The following is a 20,719-nucleotide window of genomic DNA, read 5'->3' on the forward strand; positions in this document are numbered from 1 at the left end:
CTTAACTTTTGAGACATTTTTGCTTCCTCTTCCATCTCAAAGTTTTATCATTTTTCCTGCTCCCAGATTTTCAGCGCCCTCATTAGGATGCATTTTCTATATCCCTTTGGAGTGTAGTTCCTCTGTGCTTTTCCAGTTTTCAGTCACAAGGCAGCCCTAGCAGATTTTTCTGTGCCAGAACACTCAATAGAACCAGCAATCACAGTTGGCTCAGGAACGACAAGCGGGGTCATTTTATCTTAAAAAAAATGATAAAAACAGTACAAGCTTTCACATAGACTGCTCCCTCAAGTGAAAGCTTCTGCGGTTTATTTAAAAAAAAAGAAAGAAAGAAAAAAAGTGATCCTAATATTCAATCCTGAGCATTTTACTTTTCCTATTGTATGTTCATAGGCAAGTACTATGCTAGCTGCCCTTGTGGGCCATTTTAATCATAGCCGATTTCCCCTTTTGTGCTGTAAATAACCTTACCCATCCCATGGTTGATAATTATATATTACCCCAGTGAAAATAACGGGGATTGTGCCATAAATAATTTGAGGGTCCCATGCATGGCATAAAGCATTTAGGAGTTGCCTGTGTCCATTAGTTGTACACAGGGCATCCTGGAGCAAATTTTCTGTTTCTCCATCTATAAATCTAAGTTGCACTTGGATATGGACAGAGATGAACTTTGTTTTATGTGGATGGGGGGAGGAGGGTATGTTCCACATCAACTGTATCCTCTGCAAAACATACATGTCCCTCCATACTGTTTGCTGCACAAGAAGTTTAGATCCCCAGACGTTCGTACAGTAAATCCATCAGTTACTGGGTCAGAGGATGCCTTGTATGCCAGACACAGGTCATCTCTTAGTCTGTAGGATACACCTTATAGTGACAGGGCACTTGTACTGTATTATTACAGATGGTGCTATTAACTGTGAACCTGGACAAGTAGCCATGAGTCTGTTATGCCTCTGTGGCCCAAATAAGCCCATATAATAATGGTAACTTGCATTATAGATCTATTTACTTCAAAGCCCATGCCATTTCATCATCCGCTTTCATGGAACCCTCTACTGCATCTTGAAATTTTTCCATCTTTATGCGTAGTTAGCAAGTCCATACTGTTTTCCAGAATCTCCAGCTCCCAAATGTCACCATAAAGTTTCTGGAAGGAAGAAAGCAATTGTACACAAGTAAGACATGCATGAGTAAGTGGAATTAAGTTTTAAAGTATGTAAGTAATTAAATGATCTTGTGCATCACATTTGCACTTGAAAGACAATAAGAAAGTTGTTAATAGGCAGATCTATAATCTCATTTGTTAATCCCTACATCTCTCTCTATTTTAACCCCCTCCTCTTTTATAATTATAAATGTCTTATAAAAACACTATTATAATCCTCAAACTGAAGTGGTTCTACTTTTGTAAAACACAAAACTAAAAACTTACTCAAAAATGCTAACCGTCCCTTATTCCAGTTGCAGGTGAGATTTCCACTGTTTAAATATCATTGAAATGAGCACAACTACAATGAGTGAAATGCTTCTCAATGACACAGCATTATTTGGGAGCTTCACAGAATATTACTGCAGTTTACTGTAGTCAGTGTCCTCGTCAGTGAAAGCTGCTGCTCTTTGTCCTGTCATATACCTCCTCCCCCAAGTTTTCACCGAGATTTTGCCTGTTAATGAAACACCTGTCCTCTAAAGTGCCTGCAGTGTTCCTTTACCTGGATGACCTGATTCCCATGTCTCTGTCAAGACTTCATAGCAAGGACCCTTCTTGAGGTTTCGCTTTGATTCTGTTATTTTGGGATCACCATACATTCTAATAGCTACCTGCAAGTCTAGTTCTAGAGGATTCCCTTTGTATTTGGGTGGAGTTGCATATTCTCTGATGCCCTTCATGCCTACCTGAGGAAAAGTCATGGGTGAATGTTTGAATAGGACTTCAGAAGTGGTTAATAACGTGTACTCCTTTGTAACAGCCAATGTATAGACAATTCCGTCAGTGTGTATGTAGATGAGACTGCTACACTACAGTAAAGGCAATATGTCAGTGGCTTCAAATTTGCTGTGATCTCATGGAGCTTGTCATAGAGCGGATTCTCTCACTGAGATCCTCCCTCCAGTCTCGGTGCTGAGTTTCTTTCTCCTACTGAACCCATTACATGTCCAAATAGCAGACACTTCACTGCTGTGTTGGAGAACTCTCCTTGGCCCTTGTGGTTTAGGTCAAGTGGTGCTGGTACAGCAAGGAACAGTATTGTAGGTAAACCTGCTTGAACTGACATTGGTGCTTTTTATTTTTCAGACTTTCTACAGAGTCAAAATATGAACACTTTCAAGTGAGGTCAAACAACCAGTCTGTTGTGTAACAAAACTAACAGGACAGAAACTTCTATAGCCCTGTTTGACAGGAGACTTGTTAGTGGTGCATCACCCATCTAGTAACTGGCACACACACCCAGTGTATGTGAATGTGGTAGAACATGTGCTGTATTAGAACTGAGGATCAGTAAGGGTCTGTTTGGAGAAGATATTCCAGGCATTCCAGGCATTTACGTGAACAGAGTAGTTTGCATTTGGGCACAGTACTTTGGTGGCAGAGAAGGTTGCTCTACACCTTTCGTCATGATCCCATTGTGTCATTCTGTGCTTACCAGATTCAGAGAATAAAAGTAAAAATTCATTCTCATTGACTCATGATGGCTGAGATGAATAGTTTCAAACACTCATGTCTTGGGTAGATGTCCTTCCATTTCACTGTTGCAGTATTCATTACATTAGGGATCCCCTGCCAAGGGCAGCATGCCATCTGGCCTGTATATTAAAGCTTTGTGTTGCTTTAAGGTACGCCCTACATTAGATGTATGCTCCTTGCGTAGGATAGGACATAAAGGTGACATCTGGATGGACCATCCTCAGAACTTCTTTGCCACCAGTCTGAATGCCTTCTCTTGAGAGTTGGTCTGAACACCAGTTCCGTTGCTAGTTCACCAAGACATTGCAGATAAGTGCCCTGTTGGGCTATTATCTTTTTTTATAGTTACTTGTGGGGTTTCATGTCACCCAAGAAGGTTAAATGCTAGTGTGGGAGACAGATTCCCCATAAAGACTGCCACAAGCGGTGTCTGTTTTGCCTTGGTGCCTCACGCGTCCATATGTCCTGTTCCATCTGTCAGGCCTTTGTACCTGAAACCCTTCGTAGTAGACTCTCTTCTTTGGTGCTTTAGCTTGAAAACCGGTGTCTTAAGCTTCTTGCGAAAAACACAGTGGAGGGAACTTCCACTCCAAGGGACAGCCATTAGTGAAGAAGGCCAAGAAGCCTAGGCCAGAATCTTCTGCTGTTCAGCCTCCACCAGACATCTCTCCCAAGGGGAGTGAATGCCCAGGGGTTCACTTGACTTTACTGTTGGGATTCCTCTGTCATGACTGGGTTGGAGGCCGGCAGGGATCTGATTTTAAGCACGTCCAAGGAGGCATTGCAGATGTCTGTCTTGGATGCTCAGGAGGGACTACGGCTGATTGTCTCCGAGGGACCTAGGGGTGTTCCTCAAATAGTAGCCATAGAAGAACTCCCTACTGCCCTTATTGAATGCCGTCCTGGGTCAGAGCCTTCCAAATTTTATAAGGAGGGCGTCCCATTGAAGAAAAAGCAAAACACTAAATGTACTACTCCTGGTCCTAAGGAACCACAGAGTGAATGGCACTCCTTCACTCAGGACTTGTTTAGAGCTTTGATGGTATTGAAACCTCTTCAGGGAGTTTCTGTTCCAGCTCCCCCCCCCCCTTGGTCCACTACTCCCCTAAAAAAAACCCAGGGAGAACAGGATTCCTCTGAGTAGGAGCTGGATTCGGGTAAGGACTCTCTTGCTTACTCTTCTCAGATTCCCTCTCCTTTCTACTATGCATCGGAGGGAAAGGAATCTACCAGTCCTGATACTCCTTTGGAAGAGATTTCTGTTGGGGATATGATCTCCAGGGTGATGGAGTTCTTCAAATGGGATTGTGCTCAGGTTTTTGAGGTACATAAAAGGTACGAGTTGCAGCAGATGGATTCTCCTAAACCTTCTTCTGTTCCTCCTGTTTTGGCTGACTTGTTGAATGCATTTTCCAGTGCTTCTAAGGCTCCAGACTCGCAGCCCCCTCTTCCTAGGAAACCTGATAGATTCTATAGGGTGCCTGAGGACTGTAAATTTTTGCACAAGTGTCCTCCACTTTGTCCCTCTGTGGTGTTGGTAGCTTCTGCCAAGCCCTCTCAATAGCTTCCTTCTCCCAAGTTACTGCCCTATGATAAAGATAGCAGCTGTATTGAAAAGCTGGGCAAGAAGGTTTATACTTCTTCTACTTTGGCTTTTAGGGCTGTTAATTATCAGACCCTTATGTCTAGGTGTGTGTTGACTGTCCTATCCCAGGCCTATTAGATTATTTCTGATCTTCCAGACTCTGAGGGTAAAAACTTCTGCCCTATCCCTGTTAGGAGCTTCCTCCCAGGTGACTCGTCATTCCATCAAGTATAGTTATGATGCAGCAGATATTCTTTTAGGGCTGCTGCTTTTGGGTCAGTGATGAGGTATTCTTGGCTTCGGCTTCAAACTTTTCCTGATGATATTAAGGCTCAGTTGATGGATGCCCCTCTTAATAATAAACACTTGTTTGTTGAAGCTGCTGCTATGTATAAGTCCCCTCAGGGTAAGGACAAGGCTTTACAGGAACTTAAACATAAGTTTTTCTCCTGTGCCTAAATTTCAGAGAAACTACCCCAATAAGCCAGCCATTGTTCCAAGGCAATCTCACCCTCCTCCTAAGAGTAAAAATTGTGGCAAGTGGGCTCCTCTGGCTAAAGTTACTCAGACTTCTGTGCCTCAGAAATCTCCCTTTCCAGAGTCTCCCTTTCCAGATAAACCAGATGCTGTCTGACTATCCTATTCTTCCTGGCCACTTTCCTCTTTCTTTTTGCACCCACCCCTCTCTCTCTCCCTGTTTGGCTACAGATTACTGAGGAGTCCTGGATTTTCTCCATTATTTGCCAGGGGTATTTCATAGGTAGGTAGGTAGTAGGCTATCGACCTTGAAGCCTATATAAGCCTAGCCAAAAAAGTTCCCTGGCTTTCACCACCCAAGAAAGTTACTTTCCTGCACCTCTGTCTAGCAGGGTCACAGAAGTGATCCCCTGGGTGAATTTCCTATTTCCCAGCCAACTGTCAAGATTTTTCTTAGAGGGCTAATGAGGAGCCTTGCTTGACATGAATGGGAAGTCTCTGGGACAGGAATCTATCCCTCCAGCATATTCTGTTTATTGTGGTGGCAAGGTTTAGGTCCCTGGAGTGTGTGGCTCGGAGGGATTGGAGTTTCTTTAAGTGTAGCATGTCCAGTCGATCTGGGTTTGACATGGCTTTGTATGTTAGGCAGAGGTCGCCTCTGAGTAGGCGATAAGTGAGGGAGTAGAGCTAGAGTTTTTTGAGACTGTCTGCGTATGGCATCTGTTTGAGGCTGGTAATCCTCTGAGGTATTTCTGTGGCCTTTCTAGTTGTAGATGTTTTGCAAGGTACATGCCAAACGTGGCGTTGTATTCTATAATGTGTCTGATGAGGGATGAGTAGAGACCAATGACCTCTTTTTTTTTTTTTCTGGAGGTGAACCCCTTTGTGATGAGGTGTGCCATGTAGAAGGATTTCCTGACTACTGTGGCGATGTGATTATCAAAGGAGAGACTACTGTCCACCTGTGTCCAAGGTCTCTTATCACACTTTTGGTGTTTAGTAGGCTACCACCTATGTGGTAGTTCATGGATACAGTGCTTTTCCCAAAGGGGATGACAATGCACTTCTTGGCATTTGAGCTTGAGGCCATAACTTTAACACCAAAGCATCAGTCTCAGTGAGGCCCCTTTGTAGAATGTCCACATCATTAGACAATTCTGTTATGGCACCTAGTTTGCAGTCGTCTCCAAACTTCATTAGCCAAAAGACCTGCTGTATTAGCATGGACTTCTGAGAAGTAGATGCCAAACAGGAGAGGACCCAGGACTGACCACTGTGGCACTCCACTTGTCACTGGTCTGAAGTGGGATTTGGAGTCGGCTACTTTCCCTGTGTGGGTTTTGTCAGTGAGGCATTTGGCCACCCATCTTGTGACATAGGGATTTATGCCCAGTCTAGTGAGTTTATCTATAATTCCAGAGTGGTGGATGGTGTTGAAAGCCTTGGTGAGGTCAAGATAGGCTGTGTGCGCACCACCTTACCCTTGTCCATGGCTGTGGTGACTGCTTCAAAGAAGTCAATCAGGTTTAGGAGACATGACCTACCTTTTACAAACCCAAACTGAGTGGGGTCCAGAGTTTGGCGGTTACCTATGTCCTTGTTTATAAGCTCCAAGATGATATGTTCTATGGCCTTGCAGACCAGGTTCGCCAGACTAATGGGGTGGTAGTTCCCAGGGTCTGTGGTGGTGCCCCCTTTATGGAGTGGGATAACAGTCAGTGTGCACCATTCAGTAGGCACAAAATCTGAAGTGAGGCTATGATTGAACGTGGTACTTTGGTAGGGTGCCAGTTCGTTCTGTAGTTCGTGCAGAACGCAGCCTGGGATGTTGTCAGGTCCCATGGATGTTGTGTTCTTGGCTTTGGGGAGAGCGGTCTTTACTTGTGCAGCTGTGATTACAGGGGCTTTGCATTCTTCCGGTATAGTGATGGGCCCTTTGGGGGGTGAGGGGGGTGAAGTTTGCACTGAATTTAACTGCCAGGATGTTGGCAATATCAGTTGGTTCTGTATATCTAGTGCCATTGTGCTGTAGCTCAGAGCAGAACTGAGTGTCGTCATTGAGATTCTTGACATGCTGTAGAATGCTTTACAGTTGTCTTTAGAATCAATGGCGATTTTATTTTTGTAACTAACTTTGGAGGATTTTCTGAGGGATCTCAGCTTCTTATTGAGGCTGACCAGGGAGTTCCTGCAATCAGGGAATTTTGCTCTTTTTTACAACAGCTTCTTCCTTCTGTTGTAGAGTTTGTTTTTGGCAGGGGACCACCAGATTGGCTTCTTTTTTTTGGAGGATAGCGTCTTGATTCTGTTGGGGATGGCACAATCCATGCACTCGTATATGTACTTAACAGTGCATTTGTATAGGGTTCAGCAGTCGTACCTCTATTTTCCGTCTGTATGGGTGTCGTGAAGCTTGCCACTTCTGTTTTAGGAATCATGAAGTTGGCTTTGGAGAAGTATTTTGTGGTGGTTTTCTTAATGGGGGGGGGGTGCAGGATATTGATGTCTAGGGTGATTAGCTTGTAGTCAGATCTGACCAGCGAGGAGTTGACCTCTGGCGTGAAACATAGGTTGCCCATATTGGTAATGACCAGGTCCAGGATATTGCTGTCCCTGGTGGGGGTGTGGACAAAGCTGATCTAGGGCGTTGGAATTTATGAATTCCAGAAAACATTGAGCAGATGAGTTAGTACATGAGAAGTTTTCCCAGTTGATGATGGGGTAGTTGAAATCACCCATTATTAGGCTATTGGGCTGTACCTTAATATTACCCAGTATATCCAGAAATTAAAAAAGTGGGCATCCTGGGGCATGGTGGGGGATCTGTAACAAGCTACAGCCTGGATTGCAGTCTTGCCCAGTGTTAATTGCACTTGGATAATTTCAGATACATTATGTTGAGCAACTAGCCTGGAGGTGTGGATATCCTTAATGAATATGGACACGCCTCCTCCTTTAGTGTTTCGGTCCAGGTTAGGTGACCAAAAGGTGTGGTATGACTTATAGCTTGGTAATGCAGGGGTGCTCTCTGGAGGCTTGAACCAGTTCTCTGTCACTGCACAGATGTCAATGTTCTCCATTTTAAGGAGTGTCTCGAGTGAGTGCATTTTGAGGTTTAGATTTCTAGCATTGAGTAGCATTACCCTCAGATTTTGCTTGCTTATACCTGCTACGGTGGTGAGTTTGTCGTTTGAACCTTGCCTAAAAAAAGGCACTATAGGGGTGACAAGAGCCTTAGCCAGTGTCCGGAATCCCAGGGGTGACAGGTGCAGGCCATCTCTGGCAAAGCATCGTGGTCTGTTGATGTGTCATCCCAGGCAGACACCGGATCCCCTTAGAATGACACCAGAAGCTTGGCCAAGTGTTGAAATCAGTCATTTTGTCCTTGTATTGTGGTATAATTCTGGGCGATGGCAGGATGCTGCTCAGGGCTTGGGTAATACCTGCCTGGGCTACATGATCCGAGAACTCCTCCATGTCTCTTTTCATGTAGTCCAGGGAGGGACAGGTCATTTACACCAACATGGACAATGACAGTCATATTTGTTCTTGTTGTAGAGTGACCAGAGTGCTTACGTTATGTGGCGGATCCTGGCACCCGACAGGAAGCTGACAGTAACCTTCTCCTTGTTTAGCCTGGTGAGTGGGGACATAAGTGTGCGTGACTTTAGAGTCACCTATGACTAGTGTGTTTGGTACGTTGTTTTGCCTTATGGGCTGAGGTTGAGTGGCACACTGATTCTGTGGGCTGTTTGTTATTTGGGTAGTGTTGGGGGGTTGTGGTTGCTTGTGTTTCAGCTTTGGAGGTCTCTGTTGTTTAGGCAGATTTTTATTGAGAGCCTGCGTGAATGTCGGTGTGTGTTTTGTGTTACTATGTTTGGGTTTAGGTGGTGTAAGTTTTGATGGACTATGTAGTGCGGGTATGGTGCAGGTGTTTACCTTCTCCTCTTGACTGTCTAATACAGTCTTGGCTGGAAAGAGCGTGGCTTCCAGTTTAGCTATATAAGTGCATCTCTCACAGGTTCTAATGTTGGGTGGTAGTAGGAGGGTTGTCAGTGTACATGAGGCAATTGCTACATTGCCCCAAGATGCCCAGATTCATCAGGTGGACAGGGGAAAATACCAGGAGTTGACCCTTAGACATGCCTGGATAGGTGCTTATTAATTTAAGTACTAAAAACTGTTTTCCTCCTAACAAGTGAGGAAAGTTGAGTGCTGCAGTAATTTGTAGATTTAGTGCTTGCAACGAGTTTTGAACAAGTGCTGAGCACAAGGAAATAGTTTTGAGTGCTAAAACTAGAAAACCGGCTAAATCTAAGAGAAAATTAGAAGAGCAGATGTGCTGGCACCTGGAATAGTTTAACCCTAGTTAAACGGTGCTATGCGATGCTCAAAACCGCGCAAACACAGGCTTTTAAATAGAAAGATAAAAGGGATAGAAGTAGCCCAAAATGGCAAATAAAACTACAGATTCTGAGCTGAAACCACTCCTCCAGCAACAAATAGGCTGCTCAAAGCTCACCACTCTCTCTGATGAACAGAGAAGCTTCCTTCTGTCTTAATAAGGTCTGGGCAACACAGAAACTATAAAACAGCCCAGAATTCAGCAAAATCTGAAAACTGGACTCTACAGGTTATAGAAAGGTGGGAAACGAGTATAGAGATAGGATTTTTTTTCAAGAAGTCATGATTTGGAAATCCCTTCCCCCTTTAATGGGTATTCCTCAGCCTCTTCTGCAGCAGCTCTCCTTCTTTCCTAGGTTCATAGGTGTTTACAAGACTAACGACCACAAGGGCCTTTTTAAACCTAGCCATGCATCACAAAACTCTGGCAAGTTCTGATACCCTTGAGAAGTGTAAGAAGGTCTTGGGAGATGAAACATTTGCAAGCAGGGGCCTGGGAGATGAACCATTTGCAGGTTGCCTGTGTCCATTAGAAACATAAGTGACAAACCAGAAATGAATTTCCTGTTCCCTTACCAATTGTCCAAGTTGCATTTGAATTTGTTAGGGAGAAACTCTGCTTCACATGGATGTTCCTGTTCCAGAGAAGGTGTAGTGTCAAGGATACATGCCTGTCTCTCCAGCAGGTCCTATTTATATTACAGGTAAGGTTTAAGACTTTAGAACTGGTACTTCTGATGCGGCTTGTTTTGTGAGTATGCAGGAGGTCCATCAGATTCCGGTCTGACAATGCCCTATATGCCAGGTGTAAATCTCTCCTCAAAAGCCTGTAGGAGGCAGAATACAAGGATAGGGCCTTAAGGTGGTCTGCATAGGGCATTTTACTTACTACTTCTGTTCTTTTAGTGAGGAACCTCTGTGCACGTTCCAGTTGTTGGCTATGCCTGGTTAGCTGCATACCAAAGGGGCATTGTACTCTGTGATGGGTCTGATGAATGCCAAATACAGTGGAACAATGACTTCTTTGGGCTTGAATGCCATACCTTTGTTTATAAGCTGCAGAACATAGAATGATTTCCTCACTACTGTAGACCTGTGATGGTCAAAGGCTAGATTGCTATCTATGCCCGAGTAGGGTATTGTGTCAAATGCCTTGGGCAAGTCAAGGTAGGCAGTGTGAACCATTTTACCTCAGCCATTGCTCTGGTGACCTTCTCAAAGAAGTCCACCAGGTTGAGTAGGCATGACCTGCCCTAGATGAAACCAAACTGGGTTGGTTCCAGTGTCTGGAGGTTTACTTTCACTATTGATCATTTTCATAATAATTATTTCCATGGCATTACATATAAGACTGGTGAGACTTCTGGTTCTTTGATGGTCCCCCTTTGTGCAGGGGAATGACTGTTGCTATTCTCCATTCATGAGGCATGAAACCTCTTTGGAGACCAAGTTAAATAACAATTCCAGAGGGCCTGATAGGTCATGTTTCATGTTATTTGGAAGGAATCCAGAAATATTGTCTGGGCTCATTGAAGCAGTCTTCTTGGCCTTAGAGAGAGCATTAAAGACCTGTTCCCTGGTGATAACAGGGGGAGTTATATTTCATGGTATTGCCGAAGAGAAGGTTGAGGGGGAGAGAGGGGTAAAGTTGGAGCTGAATTTATCAGCCAGTAGGTTTGCTATATCTTCTGGCTCAGTATAGATGGCTCCATTTACAGTGAGCTCTGTACACAATTGTGTATTGTCTTTGAAATTGTGGGCGTAGCTAAATAATATCTTTTGGTCGTCCTTTGCCTGGGAGGCCAAATTTACCACAGATTTGGCTTTGGTAGACTTTTTATTTGTCCTCTTGAGTTGTTTGTTTAGTTTGACAGTGTTTTTATCCTGCTGGGTGCTGCACCTCCTATTTATTTGCCATACTTTTCTTCCTTCTGTTATACGGCCTATTGATTTTGTGATTCCACCAGGTTGGCTTGTTTTTTGAGTTAATTCTGTGCTACTTCCTGGTGGGTATAGCTGCCTCTCTATGCAGGTATTAACATGCTTGTACAGAGTTTATGGGGCTTGAAATTTTGCCAGGTTATCACTTATTAGCAGGAAGTTAGCTTTAGAGTATTTCCTGAATATTCCAGGTTTAGCTGGGTATACAGGTTTTGTTTTTACTTCAAAGGAGACCATTTTGTGGTCTGATCTTACCGGGGAAGACATTACAGTAGGGGGTGTGCAGCACTCTCCATATTAGTGAGAACCAGACCCAGTATGGTTGCATCCCTGGTTGATGCATTGACAATCTGGTCCAAGGGAGTTTGTGTTTACAAAATCCAGGAATCTCTGTGCCTGTACGTTTGGTGTCATATAGGATTCCCAGTTAATAGCCAGCCAGAGGTGTTGCGCTTTAATCAGAACATAATAAAATGCCTTCTTCATTGCTTCAGTATGGACAGACAGCTGTGTTTCTATCTCCAGCATACTGAAGAGATCAAAAAAGACTTGCTATTATTTGTCTCCTTTGCTGCTAACAAATTAAGCACTAAATTTTCAAAGACAGTATTCGCAAACTGGTTTTCTGATTACATTAACTTTTTTTTTTTTTTTTTGTGACATAAGGCAAATCTGTTTTCAGTAAACCAAAAACACATGATTTCAGGGCAGGAGACACCCGAAGGGTAGTTTTACATATTGTTTCAGTAGACAAAATATATTTAGTGGATACATGGGTTTCTTTCAGAACCTTTTAGAAGCACTACAAGCTGGATGGAATCTCAAAGTCTCATTTCTCTTTTGGAGCCTTTGTCGTCCGAGTTATGGTTGCTGGGGTCTTTGTTCCTGGCAGTAGAGGGGGATGAACCAGAAAATGTCATATTCAAAAGTTGTGCATTTACAATAGCAATACAGCTGCATAGTCATGTTCACCTTCCTGTGTATATCCTGCCCATTTTTCTCTGGCTTATCACAGGAGGGGATAGAATGTGTGTGTATCTGTGTTGAGAGTGATGTCAATGCTCAAAGTACCATTCTCCAGTCTCGAGATGAAGGTGGAGAGCAGAGGATTGTTGATAGAGAGGATGAGTTGAAACCCAGGAAGATGTGTTAGTGCCAAGATGATTGCCTGCTAAAGGTACAGTCTTAGTATAGAAGGGTGAGCCATGGCTAATGCAGAGGTATTGTTACGTACTTGCAACTCTTATTTTTGTAGCGTGGTATTGTAGCCATATCTACAGAATAATGATGATTCCTTAAAGGGGTAACATCTCTGTATAACTCGCTTGCTGTAGCTGTTGGGAAAGACTGATTGTTGAAGGACACATTATAGTATTGTTAGAACAGAAATGTGGAGTGCTGTGCGTTGTATATGTCAGGTTTTAAAATTCTGTAGGGCTGCAGGGTTTGCATTTTGAGAAGAGGGAATACATTTGAGGTAACAGCATGGCACATTTTTCTCTCCGATGAGTGCTAGTGCTTGTCAGCTAAATAGGAGGCATAATGTGTTGCTTATCTGAAACTTGACATTGGTTTAGGTCCACTCATTTTATTAGCTGTAATTTTCAAAACAGTAACAAACTATATACAAAATGGGAGAATAGATAATATTGTAGCAGTTAAGTACTCAATCAGTATTGATTTTAAACTATTCCAACAACCAAAGTCAGAGCTAATGAAGTCTGACCTTAGCGCTTGAGTGTTTATATATATATATATATATATATATGTGTGTGTGTGTGTGTGTGTGTGTATATATATATATATATATATATATATATATATATATATATATATATATATATATTTATTTATTTATTTATACACACATACAGTGTAGTGGTAAGTTTATATATAGTGGCAAGTACAGTAAAGTCCATTGAATCCTGGAGACCTTTAATTTTTCCACTTTTTAGCAATAACTTTCCAGGTGACAGATAATAAACCACAATTATTACAAAATGATATTATGTCAAGGTATTGGTACATTCACAAGTGCAAAGCTTTTTGTTAAGGTAGTTTTCCACCCATTATGTCTTGAAGAAATTTTCAATATAGACTAATATTTTTACAGTAATTTGAATTCATAAAAAACACTCACCCAGATTTTACTTTTTTTAAATCTCCAACTATCAAAACCATAGACTTTTTATGTAAGGAGTAATGAGAGTTATTGCAAATGTTGCCACTTAAATGCTTTCCAGTATAATCTGGTGGTAGTTAAACTAATGGATTCCATTTTGTACATGCTTCTAGTTTTAACTCACTTAAATTGCTGGCTTCTTAGAAATCCCAGTATTTGTATTTTTACTATTTAATATCACTTTGCATATATTTTGTAAGGTTCTTTTAGTGCTTACCTGTCCTTTGACTATAGTAGATAAGCCACTAACAAAGCCACTGGGCTTCTCTTTCATGTTCTAAAAGAACTAACAATAAATTTATATGTAATACTACTTTTATTTTGAAAAAAACTAACACCCAGTCAGAATTACTTGTATCTGTGTTATCTGTCAACACATTCGTCTTCATCATCGGATTATTTTGAAGGCAGTCTAACCAGTACATTGAACTCTTATCCTTAAATGAAATCATAGTGTATAAAGTAGTACTCTAAGAAGGTCCTACATTTTTGCAGTGGGGGAAAAAAACAAAATGATTATGTATGTAATTTCTGATATTTTTGAAAATGCTTATTATTTAGTTTGAATGAATTTTTGAGTGACCTCTGGCTACTCAGACCACCCTTTTCTCAGTTTCTTGTATGATTTGTAAAAACAGACCCTAAGCTTGAAAGGATACAAAAAGAGAGAAAACATTCTATTTAATTTATTATTTTTAGCAGGGATTGGTGCTATTATGTTTAATAAGTATAGACATTTATGCAATATTATAATTTTCAATATTAATCTCTCTAGAAGAGAAGAAGATCAAGGAGATTTTAATTCCTAAATATTTATTTTATAATCTAATTTATCCCAATTAAATTTTAATTTTGTTTTAGACTGGTGTTAATGTTTTCATATACTAAAATTGTTTCTATTTAATTTTCTTTGAATTTCATTCTGGATACTTGAAACAATCTGAGTCATTAGTTTCTGTACTGACTTATCTATGTCACTTTGTGTCAATAAAATATCGTCAAAAAGTTGAATTTTTGATATGCCACAGAAATCTGGAAACTTCAAGTTTTTGATTGCCGAATCTTTCACTAATCATGCAAGTAATCAAAGTGAACATTAAATGTGGTAAGATACATCCTTTTTGTTTCTTTTTCAATATATGTAATACTGTGACAGTAATGGACCTATTTTTACATAAAATTCCGAATCTTGATGTATACTTTTAATTAGGTAAATGAACTCTACTAGGAAACCGAAATATTCTAAAGGATTAAGTAAAAGTTCTAGCTGTGTCAAATGTTTCCCTAGATCGTTACTAATTACTGCAAGTTCCTTGTTTGTTTGCATAATCTAGGATTAAACAAAAGTTCTAGCTGTGTCAGATGTTTCCCTAGATCGTTAATAATTACTGCAAATTCTTTGTTTGTTTGCATAATCTAAAAGTGGTCTTATTCTTTTAGTATAATCAAGTGTTAGTGTATGAATTATGCATCCTGATTGATTTTTTTATGTATTGGTAGTTCTGTTATTTTGTTTAATCTTATTTGTTTAGATGCAAGTGAAGATTCTGTAGTCTATATTCAGAACTTATATGTATTCTTTAATGTAGTGTAATGGTTACTGAATAGTCTTAACAGCTTTGTTTAGTAAAGACCCACTTTAGAGGATCAAGACCTTGGAGAGAGATTGTCTGCATTTATAGTGGTTTTCTTACTTCTCTTAAGCTTTTTGGTCTCTGCTTGGGACTGTGGCTGATGATTTATATCTCCTCCAAGAGATACACAAAGTAAGGTAGAAAGCTTTTTGAGATACTTACAACTTTAAGTCTAATAAGCCCGCTCCATTATACAGAAGGCTCAAATCGTGATTGTATCACAGCTGACCCAGGTTCAATTAGCTGATCTGGGTGTTAGTAGAGACAGCTTGGGGGAAGGATGAGAAGCTGAAATGAGATTGCCCATCCCAAAGGGAGGGTTGCAGCAATTTCTTTGTGTTCTGTAATTGTCAGGGCAGCATGCTTAAGGCAGACTATTGCTTTCCACTGGGGGTTGGGTTTGTGGCAATGCCTAACAAGCAGTAGGATCATAAGCCCTGCTTTAGCCAGTCGCATCAGTGATGAGATTCAAAAAAGGATAGCATTTAAGACATAAAAACTTCCTTTACCTAACCCACCAGGTTAACAGGCCTGTGGCAGATATCTGTCCACCCCAGCTGAGGCTTAACAGCTGACAGCATGTGGAAATGAAAAGGCTCGTCCACCACCAAAAGGGAAAAGACAGAAAATAGATATAGTAAACAAATGTCTGTAATGCTGGATACATTCCTTAGTGGGCCTGAACTGCTTAATTTGATCTTCTTTTCTTCTCAATTCAACTGTTTTTTTTCTGAAGCTCCTATGGGCGGGGGGGGGGGTGACAAGTGTTCCTTAAGACTATCTACATCATGATGTAATAATACATAAGCCCCCTGAGCTTGCTATTTGATTTGTACTTCTTGCATAGTTAAGGTCTTGAATGTGACGTGTCATGGCAAATTTTTGTGTTAAGTGCCTAAAGCATTGAATTCTTGTAAGTGTTCATATAGCTGCCAGATAATGAACTGCCATCCTAATTATCTCTAGTGGGAGGTGCTACCATAAGTGACAGAGATCCAGATGGTCTGCATGTAGACATCCAAGGGAAAAGCCTCTTGCCTACCTCACTACCAGGAGTACTATGGCATCTGAACAATTCATTCCAGTGAACTATCAGAAGGCCAGAGAAAAGGAGTGGTGGTCTTAATCAATCTTCTTGGAGGTAGGTCCATTACAGAAACTGTTCTGTAGTCCCCACATGTTGTAGTTTCATCCTTCACAAGAGGAGATGAGCTCACAGTGAATAGTAAGGGGTGTGGAATAACCCCATCACCCCCAGCTCTCACCAGGCATCCCTTGGTAGTCGCCAGCAGGACCCCTAAGACTAGCATGTCCCTGAGGGGAACAGCCCTTAATATCTTCCGACATTGCTGGTGGTTGTATTCTTGGTCAGGGACTCCTCCTCTTCAGGTATGCTTTAACCTCAGTATGAGAGGAAGGGTCCACATTGTCTTCCTACCCTAGAGTTTGTGGTTCAAGCCCTCAGATTCAGGCACTTTTGAAGTTTCATGGGACTAGTGCAGGATAATACGCTTAAGGAATATTCCTGATGTCAATCCCAGGTTCATGGCAGTCCTTTTGCTACTTTTAGTAGGCAAACCTTGAAATACCCCCTTTTTTGCCTCCCAACACCAGTTGCACACCCACTCTACACATACATGTCTGTTCCTGAGCTTTGTTACCACTGGGGCTAGAGGAGGGAGGAAACAGGAGACCTTCTCTCCCTAAGCTTCCTTTGAGGAGTATGAAAACCTAGAAGGTGTTATCTCTATAGCAGGTAGGTATAGCTGTCTGCTCCACCCTAATGCTGCTTCTGAATGACTCCACCTTTGTTGAAACCTTGAAGCCCTTTAAGTCCACTGAGGAACTGGCCTTTGTCCTGCCCATGGAATAGAAATCCAACAATTGAACTGCAGAGATACAAAAACTTTTAATAAACTTAAGAATCTCAGATCTTTTTTGCACAGTTTGCTGATATTCTTAAGTGACTACATCCCCTGCATATAAAAAGGGCTGTCTTCATCAAAAGAAAGAAGAATGGGGACTGGTCACATTAATAATGCATATGAGCCTCTTATACGTAGGCAATGTAAACTTTTTTTTTTTTGTTATACAAGAGAATATTAGCCTTTCATATTGTACGTCAGGAGATAATGAACCTGTAAAACTGGGCAAAGCCTCGCATATTACGTGATAGGAAAAAGTTCTGTAATAAAGCTTTCATACTTGGCTGTAAGGAATATGATCCCCACCGATACAGAGACAGCCTCTCATTTTACATGTGTTACAAAACAGACCAATAGTCTGGTGATAGACTTGTAAAGGCAGGCATTTTCAATGATCAAAGTGTAAATCACTCTATTAGATGGACCTGATGAGGCTCAAGAGAAGGAGTTTTCTTAAATATAGTTCTGCAGTCTTAGCTCAGTGTATTGTCATGTTTTGTTTGTTAAAAGTTAAAAATAAAAATAAACTAAAACTTTAACTAAGAATGATGTTCCACAGGCTGCTGAGCTGGTAAACTTTCATGGGTCTTTCAGGAATATTCAAATAAGGGACTAACCTCTAAGCTTTGGGCAATCTTGTTTTTCCACCTCGCTGATTTTCCTCCAAGCAGTTCCCGTAGACCCTCCCACCATTGTCAGTAACTGCCTTTAAATAACTGACTTGTTGAATGTAATGCATTAGAACAAGAACACAAATCCATCTACCTGCTTAACTGAATAAACTACTGGAAACTTCAGCAAAGTGTCTTTATCCCTCCCACAGGGAGAGTATCAGAGAGAGAGAGTTTGCTAGCTAAAGTGATTTTACCTTGACAACTTTATACTCTTGTTAGTCCTGTCACAGGTGGGATGCATTTGCCTTTAAGGCAGACTGTGAACTGTGTGAGTGTGTCTGTAGTATTGCACTTGCAGCTTGGATGCTCAAGAGAATAAACTCCATGTGCCTTGAAAACTCTTGTTTTTTGTGGGGGTTTTTTGGCATAGAGAGGTGGAGAGATCATGTCCACAGTTGCGGTTTGTGGGAGATTTTTTATTATCTATTGTTTTTATTGCATTGTGACAGCTTTTCAGGTTTATGGCAATGACTGTGAAATTTCTGCAGTTTAGACCGAACTGTATGTGTGTGCATATCTCTGAAGTGTTAACTACTCAGTTTTCATATTCAAGAGAATAAACTGCAGGTATCTTGAAAACTTATGTTTGTATAACATTTTCATTTGGCGCTGATGCCTGTAGCCTTGCAGGAGAATGAGCTCCATGGTTTCCCCACCTGGATGACCATCTTCTGGTGACCTCTCTTCATTGAACACTTTCACAACTGCAGTCTGAAAAGGGACCAGACTGCACTTCTAAAAAAAAGATTGTCTTTATTGCCGTGGCACAGGACACACTTCGCTATCAGCTCTTCCTACATGTGGAAGGATCAGGAAATAATGACCATCACAGCCTAGGTGAAGATACAGTAGGGTCCAGCTTGGACCTTTCTAATTTGTATTTGGGAATTCACCCCATCTGTGACCTCCCAAGCCTCCTCAAGAAACACCCATTCAATTCAGTCATTCCTCCCAGGAGTGAAAGTTTAACATTCATTCATTGCTGTAGGAGATGAGTTAGGTGCTAAGAGTGATGCTGTTATCCACTGGGAGATGTGGCATTTTTTGTACACGCTTCTATCCCCCCAGGTTGCCTGCTGCACCCATACCTGTTATCAGGAAGCACGTGTGTGCTACCACACCTGCTATGTCTTCTGGCTGATCAGAGAACAATTGGGACTGTGCACTGCAGGCTGCTTGCTGTGGTCCATACACCTGGACTACTACTACTGATATTGCTAATGCAACTAGTCTAGCCTCCACCCTCTCTCCAGGAGGGATTAGTCAGCATTGGGTACTCACTTTCATCTTCTTCTGCCTGGTCGTTCCAGTGTTCATGTCACTGGTCAAACACAAGTGGTCAGAGTTTGAAGCAAGGCTTTCTCTTTCTACACAACTGGGCCTTGAGAAAGTGAGTGTTGCAGTAGAGTCTGAGGTATCAGTGACCACAGAGACACCACTTACTCAGATTCTGTAGTTTAAGACCCCTTGTTTCTCACCCTGAATTGTTGGACAGTCCTGAAGAAATTTCATGGAAACCTATCTTTCCTGCACCTGTGCCCTTTGTAGCTACTGATGAAAGGTGCCGTCACTGGCATGGAAAGGTATTCACTTCAGGTTTTCCACTGTCCAGGTTAAATGGCCTTACCTAAAGAAAGGGTTCCACATCAGACATTTGGGACCACATTTCTCCTGACCCTAAAGGCCTTAATGATTTGTAAGAGGTGTACCTGTTCTGGAGCTCATAGCACTCTCCCTGATTGGTGCTTGATTTTACTGTTAATCACTGTTGTAAGAAATGCATGCCACTGTACATAAGAGCTTCACAGAAAAACTGGCTGGAATGAAAAGGACGGTGAACCTAATTGTAGGCCCACTGAAGGGGATCCCTTTGTAGATCAGTGGCTACAGAAAGACTGCATCTCAGACTTGGAGGGTATCTCTTGTAGCAGATCCATAGCATTTCTTACTCATTTGTCCCCTTTTGCCTTTTTGGAGTATTTCTGTAATGGTGGGAATTAGATGTATTATTCAGCTCTCTTACATCTTTTACCCTTCTGTACTTGACACTACTAAGACTGCTGAGAATGGGATTAAGAAGGCTAAGAAAGTAATAGAAAGTACATGAAAACGCCATTCTTCCAATTTGTGAAACGATGATAGTAAGTGGCACCCCCAAACATCCAAAAACTGATGGCCAGTTGTGGGAATGTTCTTCCCATCCCCCACATGGTACGGATCTGCAGTAAGAAGCCCCTTAGAGTTGCATTGTTTTGGTAAGTACCTCACAGAACTTATCTGTTGAAGTCAGATGTTCGACTGTATTTCACGGAAGGGGTGTGCATGCCCTAGAATGCATTTTCAGATAAAGTAGTGTAAGGCAATGGATATTCATATGAAGAATATTTAATAGAGAGGATGAAAGGGAAGGGCCTTTGCAGAGTAACTAGTTGCACAACACTTGTTTGTGGAATGGACCTAGGTTTGTTTTTCATCAGCAGCAATTTTGCATTTTCATTTGCAGAAATGCTTCAGTAGAAACTGAGTTTAGTCTGTAATGGACCAGAATATTGCATTTGTGTTAATTATCTATATATCTTTGAGTTGTCTCTCCAATAAATGTCACAGAAGCACACTAGTGGGACTTACCCTGTCACAAAAATTGTAACAATCAAATTGTATGTGGCTAATTAGGTGTAATATAGGTTCAGCATGAATGCATATATATTATTGGCTGGCAGCATTATTCCTAATTGATTACGCTTTAGACATTGTTTTTCTTGGTTTGCAGATTCGTTTTCTGTATTCTTTGAACAGTTTAGTTTGTATGTGTAAGAAGCAATCTGTATGTTCACCATTGCAGACTTTTTTTTCTGTGTCTTTATTGCTAAGGAAATTTACAAGTGTACATGGTTTTAATTAACATAATGTAATGCTTTTTTAAGGTATGTCAATGAAGGAAGTGTTCTGACTCACTACGCAGACGTACTTGCTGTTTTGGTTAGATTACGCCAACTCTGCTGTCACTCACGACTGTTCCGGAGTTCTGACTCATCAACAGGTTTGGCAGGTTAGTTAGCATTTGACATAGAGTTGAACTCTCATTTTGGCTGAAAAAAAAAGATAGGTCTGGCGATATTTACTTATTTCTTTGTCTTTGTTTACTGGGAAAGTTCAACTGGGTAATACCCATTTTTACTGGATGCCCAGGGAGAAAAGCTCCATT

General features: G+C 41.4%; 1 protein-coding gene across 1 annotated transcript in view; it reads left to right on the top strand.

The window, feature by feature from the left end:
* Positions 1-20,719, top strand: part of HLTF (helicase like transcription factor) — a gene marked incomplete in the record, with an annotated part of 1,324,997 nt that overhangs the window by 883,504 nt on the left and 420,774 nt on the right. The window contains 1 exon segment of the mRNA XM_044070619.1: positions 20,439-20,563. Coding sequence (XP_043926554.1) covers positions 20,439-20,563 — 125 coding nt within the window.

This window comes from Protopterus annectens, chromosome 4.part1 (assembly GCF_019279795.1).
Source record: "Protopterus annectens isolate FY-2018-M chromosome 4.part1, PAN1.0, whole genome shotgun sequence".
In the NCBI taxonomy this organism is placed as follows: Eukaryota; Metazoa; Chordata; order Ceratodontiformes; family Protopteridae; genus Protopterus; species Protopterus annectens.